Source organism: Gigantopelta aegis, chromosome 4 (genome assembly GCF_016097555.1).
Source record: "Gigantopelta aegis isolate Gae_Host chromosome 4, Gae_host_genome, whole genome shotgun sequence".
NCBI lineage: Eukaryota > Metazoa > Mollusca > Gastropoda > Neomphalida > Peltospiridae > Gigantopelta > Gigantopelta aegis.
In genome coordinates, this window is record NC_054702.1 from 68,750,960 (window position 1) to 68,760,614 (window position 9,655).

General features: G+C 35.5%; 1 protein-coding gene across 1 annotated transcript; it reads right to left on the reverse strand.

Moving 5' to 3' along the window:
* Positions 1-2,352: 2,352 nt before the first annotated feature.
* On the reverse strand, positions 2,353-9,392 carry LOC121372265 (guanine nucleotide-binding protein subunit beta-like protein 1). The gene is made up of 3 exons (XM_041498555.1): positions 9,289-9,392; positions 4,895-5,198; positions 2,353-3,087 (listed from the first exon to the last, which is right to left on the reverse strand). The coding sequence occupies exons 2-3, from the start codon at positions 5,187-5,189 to the stop codon at positions 2,414-2,416; spliced, it is 969 nt and encodes a 322-aa protein (XP_041354489.1). The 5' UTR covers positions 5,190-5,198; positions 9,289-9,392; the 3' UTR covers positions 2,353-2,413.
* Positions 9,393-9,655: the final 263 nt, after the last annotated feature.

The window sequence follows — 9,655 nt, forward strand, 5'->3', positions numbered from 1 at the left end:
AAGTTGTGAGGCACTGGTTGGTACAGGGGGGAAATAAGACAATGTGTCTACCTCAGGAGATCATTTTTTCCACCGAGTTAAATAACACCATCCCAACCCCCTGACTATTTTGTGTTAAACATAGCATATGCATGGTTACTAGATACTTAGCACGGAAACGTTTAGATCGTGTGTGATGGTCTTACCCTGGGCTTCCACCCAAAAATATGACCGCCGTGTAGATAACTAGCTCATAGTCACTTCTATGTTAAGTAATAAAGATGGCGGCCTCCATTGGAATTCATCGTTGTATGTAATATTTAGCACAGTGTATGCATGGTAGTCGACTGGACCTAAGCGCAAAAAGATCCTTGCGAAGGAAGGAAGGAAATGTTTTATTTAACGACGCACTCAACACATTTTATTTATTGTTATATGTCGTCAGACCACAGAGATATTGAGAGAGGAAACCCGCTGTCGCCACTTCATGGGCTACTCGATTAGCAGCAAGGGATCTTTTATATGCACCATCCCACTGACAGGATAGTACATACAGGTTCGGGCATTTTCGTTTAATTCGAGAAAAAACAGCCCCCCCCCCCCCCCCCCACACACACGTAATTTTTGTTTTTTTAAATGGGAGCCTGTACCCCTGTGTTTATAATATAACACGGTAATACCACGGCCTTTGTTACATTAGTTGTGGAGCACTGGCTGGAGCCAGAAATAGCCCAATGGTTCCATCGACGGTGATCGATCCTAGACCAACCGCGCATCAAGTGAACGCTTTACCACTGGGTTACGTCCTGCCCTCATCCTTGCGAAATGCTGTATCGGATAGGGTATAAAGAAGGCAGTCAGCAGTACAAATCAAAAGAGAAGAAGCGGTCAGAACAATAGGAAATTGTTATATTATAAACACAGGGGTGTAGGCTCCCATTAATTTTTTAATTTTTTTACGTGTGTGTGTGTGTGTGGAGGGGGAGGCTGTTTTTTTCCCGAATTAAACGAAAATGCCCGAACCTGGATAACAACATTTATTCATATTAGCATTACTACCAAACAGCTACATGTATACAGGGTTGCAAACGAATCACTACGCATTTTTATATAGATTACAACTAGTTTTAAGGGTAGAATGATGAAAATACATGGTAAAATGGTCTCAGGTTAGTTAATTTTGCCCGTATATCGCTATCGTTTTGCTTGAAGTTGAGGTTTTGCTCGAGAACTGGGGGGGGGGGGGGGGGGGGGGGGGGAGTTGCTAGCCCCCTGTCCCCAATGCCTCGTACGCTTGTAGTTATAGATTCTGACACTTGCTTTAGAGAGGGAAAGAAGAAAGTCACACAGGCTACTCCTTCTGAATAGCAGCATGGGATCTTTTACATATACTTTTACATAGACATGGCAGCAAATACCATATTCATTGATGGATCCACTGTATAGTTATTCGGTTACAGCGGGTGTGGACATTTACCGATTTTCAGTACAGTGGTTTCCCCATTTTTTGTACACACTTCGGTTGATTTCCAGTAAATATTTAGCGCATTTTTAAGCCTTAAAGTACTATTTTATTCAGTGTCATTCAATAAAGAATGTTAACATTGTATATAACACAAAGTATGTCAGCTCTTTAAAAATTCAATGTAGCAGTAATACAAATAAGTGTATACAGTATATGTTGACATTTATTGTTAATATATTGCTATATAAAACGTCATAAAAAGTACGTTTGTGTGTTTTTAATTGAAACAGAAATGTTAGACAGTATTTGGTCGATTTACATAACATTTATAGGTTATTGTAACTGCCGAGTTAAATTATATATAGTCATTATCATGAGAAATCATTTAAATATAAATTTCACGCATGTAATTCTGGGTAAATTTCGATTATCTGGTTGTCTTTGAGAGTGTAGTGGTTAATGAGTCACGTACATGTACGTGTACCAGCCATAAACTCGGTGTTTTATACCACAGCACCATCCATGCATAATTAATTATGAAATTCATGTTCTATTACACAGCAATAATAGTTCATGTTTCACAGGATTTATTTCAATAATTTGCATGTGTTTGAACCTTCACCTTGTATTGTCGGCAAACTTTGTTAATAAACAAAGACCTCTTTCAATATTTATTCTTCAAACTAAACAGGGTTGGAACGTAGCTCGATGCGCGGTCGGTTTGGAATCAATTCCCGTCCATGGGCCCGTTGGGCTGTTTCTCGTTCCAGACAGTGCACCATGAATGGTATATTAAAGGCCGTGGTATATACTATTAAAGCAAAGAGCCTTGTCGTAAATTACTAGTACTGCGTTTGTGATCAATGTGATTTAGTGGTGTCGTTAAACAAAAAAACTTTAACTTTCTTTACTAAACATTTTATTAAAAATTAAAAATACTGTTCACAAATAGAAATACAGCGCCCATCATCATCTGTATATGTCCCACATGGAGATGAGCTGGTCTTGAGAACCGCATGCAAGCAAGTTACACTGGGAGAAGTCCACCGACTGAACATTTTGTTTGTGGTAAGACAACACAGCCAAAGGCTTGAGGAGTTTCTTGAAGCTAAATATTCTGATGTTACAGTCCCAGCCAGCAACTGTCACAATCTTACTGTCCGGTCGGAAGACGATTTTACTAAATCCGGGATTTGTGGCATTAAACTCTGGGCCTAAGGTTAATTTGTTATTCTCATAAATGCTAAATGATTTCAAAGTATTGTCAGCAGAGCCTGCTAGCCCTTTGGACATCTGTGAAGAATAGTCTAAACACATCACTGATTCTTTGTAGAGTTCTAAACTGTCTATCATCTTTGAGGTTTTTGTGTCCCACAGAGCAACATGACCACTCTCGTAACCAATCAGAACTTGATGACACTGGTCAGACGAGGGAGGCGAGACAAGCTTTATTGCCATACACATGCCATATTTGGTTCTGGATGAATCTGGTTTGAAGAAAGTGACCTTTTCACCAGTGTCAAGGTCAAAAATGTCCACTTGGGAAGTGACGTCACTTGGCACTGCCAGGAGGCTGGCGTTAGAGTTGCTGCATTTGACAATGGCACTAGCACAGAAACTCTGTGATGTGCATTTGAAGTGATCTGGAAAGAATATTAAAATAGAGATAATTATATTCTAAACTGAGATTTTACTATAAACACTCTTAATAAATCACCATTAGTAGCACAAGTTGCGTGGGGGCAACCCAGAGCTAAAAGCTACGATCAAAAAAGAAAAAAAATGTTGTATTTAACAACGCACTCAACACATTTTATTTATGGTTATATGGCGTCAGACATATGGTTAAGGACAACACAGATTTTGAGAGAAAACCCGCTGTCGCCACTACATGGGCTACTCTTTCCGAATACTAGCAAGGGATCTTTTATTTGCGCTTCCCACAGGCAGGATAGCACAAACCATGGCCTTTGTTGAACCAGTCATGGATCATTGGTCGGTGCTAGTGGTTTACACCTACCCATTAAGCCTTGCGGAGCACTCACTCAGGGTTTGGAGTCGGTATCTGGATTAAAAATCCCATGCCTCGACTGGGATCCGAACCCAGTACCTACCAGCCTGTAGACCGATGACCTAACCACGACGCCATCGAGGCTGGTAAAAAGCTACGATCAGGCCCCTTTACTACTTTTGTAAAGCAAAACAGACCATATAAAATGAGATTGTGGAGTTTTCTTTGTACATTATAGTTTTTCATAAGATCAATTGGTACATCGTTAGTACTAGATATTTATAAAATCATAAATGTTTCGTTCCACGACAGAGATTTGTAAACATGACTGTGGCAACTTTCATAACTATAGAATACTAAACGAGCTTGCTTGTCATACCATTTTTATGAAATGAGTTTTGGTATGTGACGAATTTCATAAAAATGGTATTACAGGCAAGCTTGTTTAGTATTACAAACCAACTGCAAACAAGTCGCAACGCAGAACTAAGCAGATGTCGAGACCTACTACACGTTATTTTTCTACGAATTGGGTCAGCAAGTGATCTACATCGCGCTCACGTCACGCCAATATTACACTAGTTAGATATTGAGCAATTGTTATGACATGAGCAATATCTTACACTGATGTGTAATAAAAGCCAGCATTTGTTTAAAACAAAAAACATGAAGTAATGGAAATCAAAGGTTAAGGATTAAGAATTAAACGAATGAATGAATGAACGAATGAATGTTTAACGACACCCCAGCACGAAAAATACATCGGCTATTGGGTGTCAAACTGTGGTAATGCAAACAATGTGATGATCAACATCAATATAAGAATTCAAGTGTCAAATAAAACAGTGTAAAGAACTGTGCAAAAATACAAATATCACAGATAAATCAAAGTAAAAGTCCGTATCACGTAAAAATTGTAAAACTAATTCTGGATGGAATCGAAATGATTCCATCACATTTGTGTGTTCAAAGATATATTTTCGAGTTGCTGACAAATGCTTACACTCCACCAAAATGTGTCGCACCGTAAGAATTAAACGAATGTCAAACGTCATCTCCGGTAGGCAAAAACATATCTAAAATATGTATAAACAGTTATTCATAACATAAATATAATGGGTTGCCAACTTGATGCAAAAACACATCTAAAATACATAAACAGTGTTTAACACTTATTCATAGCATAACTACATTAACTAATATAATTGTTTTCGTTCCAACCAGTGCACCACAACTGATCAAAGGCCGTGGTATGTGCTTTCCTGTTTGTGGAAAAGTGCATATAAAAGATCCCTTGTTGCATTAGGAAAAATGTTGCTGGTTTCCTCTGTTGACTACGTATCAGAATTACCAAATGTTTGACATCCAATATTCAATGATGCTCTAGTGGTAACGTTAAACATAACAAACTTTTAACTTTAACTATTATTAATACTAACTTTCTGGCTGCCATTTCGTCTCCTTATTTTCCCACAGAATCACCAACCCATCTCGTCCCTGTGTAAGCAGTGTGGAACTGTCCACATCGACGACAGACAGGATGGTGCTACCGCCGTGTCCGTCCAGCGTGTCCGAGATTCTCCTTGTCTCCAGGTTCCACAGAAACACCTTGCCTGACTGAGTGCCGCTGTAAAGATGACCCGCTAGACAGGTGGGGAAGTGAACACAAGTTACGGGGCTGTTGGAACCACGCAGCACGTATACGGGATCCGGTGATGGGCGGACTGATGTCATAACTGGAAACTGTAATTGATAATGCGAAGTATAGATTAGGAAAGCGACCAGTTTTAAGTAAATATAATGGGGAACATCTTCATAATACGGCATATATTATCTGTACACTAAATTCGAAGATGATATAATATAACCTAGGGATGGTATGTAACTCAGTGATAAAGCGCTCATCTGAGGTGTGATTTATTGTAATCGAAACCCACGACTGGTACAACAAAACAGAACAGAACTTTATTACACTCTAAGCCATCGTTCGATGTCATTTGAGGAACACATATATACATACATATCAGCGTCAAGATAACAGGCTTCAATAAAACAAATAATTCATATACTGTACATACTAGAAGTCTTAGGAGGAACAGAAAGTTTTGTTAATAATAGTTATAAATTTACATAGCTTTCTAAGGATGCCAATTTTTTTACAATTGAAAAGCTGCTTAAATTTATGAATATTTGGTCTAATGGTATAATATTTATGAATATATTTACATCTTTCTTCAGTAAATTTTGTACAAACAAATAAATAATGAAATTCATCACCAACGTCATCAGTAGAACAATAAATACATTTTCTCTCTGCATATAAAATATTGGACCACCTTCCTGTCTCAGTAGGTAAAAAGTGATTAGCAATACGAAATCTAAGAAATACATTACACATAGTTTTATCCAATATATTAAAATACTTTTCAAAATTCAAGTTCTCTTTAAATATTCTGTAAGTTAAACCTTTATTAGCTTTTGAAAGATCGCTTTGCCAGTTCTGCAAAAACTGGTCCGAGAGTCTTTGTTTAACTAATGTTTTTAACCACGTAATTGACCTAAAAGTTTGCTTATCCCAAATATTGTTTAATCCAAGTCTATAAAATATATCTCTAACATTAATAATCCATTTATGGTTTGTTCCACATTGTAAATAGTCATAAAATAATAGTTTGTAGATCTGTACTGATGGCTTGGAAGGTTTATCTGTCAAAAGACGAGCCCAAAAACACACAATAACCAATGACAGTATAAGTAACAGTGGTTTTCTTCCAAACTCCCCATACAACGTATAAACAGGAGTACTTTTTCTTGCATTTGCTAAGTATCGTAAAAACTGGATATGTACATTTTCTAATACATTAATGTTATCAAATCCCCAGATTTCACAACCATAAAGTAATATAGGAACAACAATTGCATCAAATAATTTTAAACGATATTCAATGGACAAACAGTATTCATTTGATTTCTTTAAAATATAAAACATGGCTTTGCGAGCCTGCTGTGCTAAATAGTGTTTGCATATGTTAAATTTATTATTTTTTTCGAACCATATTCCTAAATATTTATATTCGCTTACATTTTCAATCTCAAGAGTACCTAAGTGGAAAACTTTCTTATAGTCCTTTTTTGTACCTCCGAATATAACAATCTTTGTTTTTGTTACGTTTACTGTTAGTTTCCATGTTTTACAATATGTGTCATAAGAATTTAACATGTGCTGAAAGTTACTTTTGTTTCTTGTCAATAGGGCTGTATCATCAGCATATAACATAATAAAAAGTGTTAGACCAATGTCAAGATATATATCAAAATCAAAAGCACTAATTGTAATTCCTTTGTACTGCTGAGACTTCAAATAGTCCTCCAAATCATTTAAAAACAAGGAGAATAAAAGAGGTGATAAGTTTTCTCCTTGCCTCACGCCAATGTCACAAGTGAAATATTTAGAAAGTTCACCGTTCTTTCTAACACATGATTTAATTCCACTATACATACTATGAACTATTCTGAATTTTTTTCCATCAATGTTATATTTCAATAGTTTGGACCAAAGTCCTACTCTCCATATAGTATCAAAAGCTTTTTTTAGATCAACAAAAGCACAATATAATTTTTCTTTTTTTCTTTTTAACAATTCAGTTATTGCATAAAGTAAGAAGACGTTATCATTAGTGGAATAACCTTTTCTGAAACCAGCTTGGGATTCCGATAAAATATTATTGCTCTCAACATATTCAGTTAATCTGTTGTTAAGTATGTTCGTGAATAGCTTACTAAAACACGACAGTAAAGTTATAGGTCTATAGTTCTCAACACTTCTCGTGTCTCCATGTTTTTTATATAAATTTGTAATAATACCAATCAGCCATTCTTCTGGGAAAATTCCACTGTCCATAATTAAATTAAATAATGTTACATAAACCAAAAGGAATTTGTCAACTGTAGTTTTGATATACTCCAAAGTCCACTGAGTACTGTCCTGTCTCTGGGAAACTGAATGTATCGTCAACGTCCCTAACTGTCTTATACTTCAAACCCCGTTCGGTTTGTTTTCTCGTGCACGATTCACGCAATCAACATTCGATTTGTTGTCGTCTGCTTGTTGTTCATTTGTGAGGTTTTTCTTCACAGTTTGGAAACATTTCCATTAAAAATAAAGTTTAAACAAGTAAGTTACAAGTATCTAAATACAAAACTTTACAAACCCCTAAACCATTAATTTTACTAAGTCGTTTTTTTGTTTTGTTTATTCCTTAAAATTACCGATATCGGGTTCACCTGATTCGTAGAAATTGAGTTAAAATGGAGGAAGATGAATTAATATTCAGTGCGTCACATGACCTCACGCGTGACAGATCAAGAAGGACAAATCATTTAATTTTTACGATTTTCGTGCCTCCTGTTGTTAGACTTTTTTTTTAAAATTATATTCGATTTGCAAAAGATATGCAGCATTTTTGTGCCCCCACTGTATGTACTGAATAGTAAATCTAGTCCACTCAGAACAATTGTAAATAATTTTAAGTGTATAAATTTTAAATAATTGATAATCAATTCATTAGAAAATTTATATTTAACAAACTATTCAACTATTTACTGGTATGAATGTAATATCTATAGATCTGTATTGACATCAAATGTTAGCGATCATGGGGGACAACCGATTTCCGTTGACAAAATTAATTTTTCCTTTTAAAAATATTAATCCAAGTTTTCGTCCACTGTGCGTATTTTAGAAATACTTTAAAAATTGAAAATGACGAACTGCGTATGCGCAGAAAGGTTATTTTTCCAAACGCATGTGCCCGAACGCAGTTAGAAACCACCACACGTTGTTGTTTACTGGATGGTGTTAAACTTTTGTTTACTAGAATGGATTCATTTCACGTCCATGTTGTAGATTTCTTTCGTTAACTGACTGGAATATATTTTATTTCATTTACCGTCACTGAAAATATATAAATTAATTTAGTATAGTATTCGTGTTTTTCCCGTTAGCCTAACGCAGTTTGGAACGTTGATGGTATATAAAATATCCCAGGGTAGGAATAGTCTATATGGGAGTAATGGGTTTCCGCTCTCTTTATTAATATTTTAGACACCGCAGTGTAAAATATCATGGCTGAGGTGTAGTTACGGGAGACGGGGAAAGGAACTTTGCGTTGGGGTAAAGCATATATAATTAATTGTTTTTATATTTATAGTGTAGGCCTATATCTAATATATATATGTATTAGATATAGGCCTACACTATAAATATATAAACATACCTCGGAAAATATATTAATAGTATACATGTATATGGATCTGTTATCATGTTTATACATTTATTTGTCTACGATTTTGCAAGAATAAAAATTTAAACTATGTACAGCTTGTATATTTTAGTACATCTTCATTTTTGAACAGTATACTTTTTCATAACTGGAGTTAGTTCCCTTGTCTGTTAAATTCAGACTATTGGTTCATGAACGTTAAATAAATGTCCAGTGCTAATAATGTTAAATTGTTCAAATAAAAGTCATGTAAATAAAAATATGGTTTGTTAATTTATTGGGAATCCATAACAGCATATAGTTCACACATAAATACGGTCATATAAAATATAAAATTAATACCAATGACATTGGTATAACCAATCAAAGTTGCAGTTGCTCGCTAAACTACGACATGGGAAGCCCTTCATTTGGTTCAAGGCAACCTGTATGCTACATCTCGTCACGTGTCGTTGCGCGATACTAGCCGGTGGTTTCAACGCGATGAAGTAACCAAATTAAACTGACAATAATATATAATTGGCAATTACTTCCGTTAATTGTTTACTTACATGTATTTATTCTTTTACGTGACACAGTGCAGAAATATTGTCATACTCGAGCAAACACCCATCTAAGCCTCTCACAGCTGATTGCGCATGCTCACTATAATCTCCCTCGTTTCTTTTCGAGAATTACAGCTTGGGTGCTACAATTATGTTTACACCCATTTAAGGTTCCATTAGACCAAATCAATTCCCATTGCCGATACCTGATAACATTTACTAATAAAACTGATATAAGCAGCGAATCTACACACTCATGCAGTGTGTCAACTTGTATTTAATCTACCATTTAAAATATTTAATGAATGTTTTTATTAGTGACCCTCATGCAAAAAAAATCACAGTTTATTAATATTATTATTATTTTTTTTTT

What these genes read in the sequence shown, in the direction of transcription:
- LOC121372265 (XM_041498555.1), bottom strand. Translation starts at nt 5,189, where the DNA reads ATGACATCAGTCCGCCCATCACCGGATCCCGTATACGTGCTGCGTGGT. An exon ending in GACGAAATGGCAGCCAGAAA is followed by an intron (nt 3,088 to 4,894) that starts GTTAGTATTAAT and finishes TATTCTTTCCAG; the next exon opens with ATCACTTCAAATGCACATCA.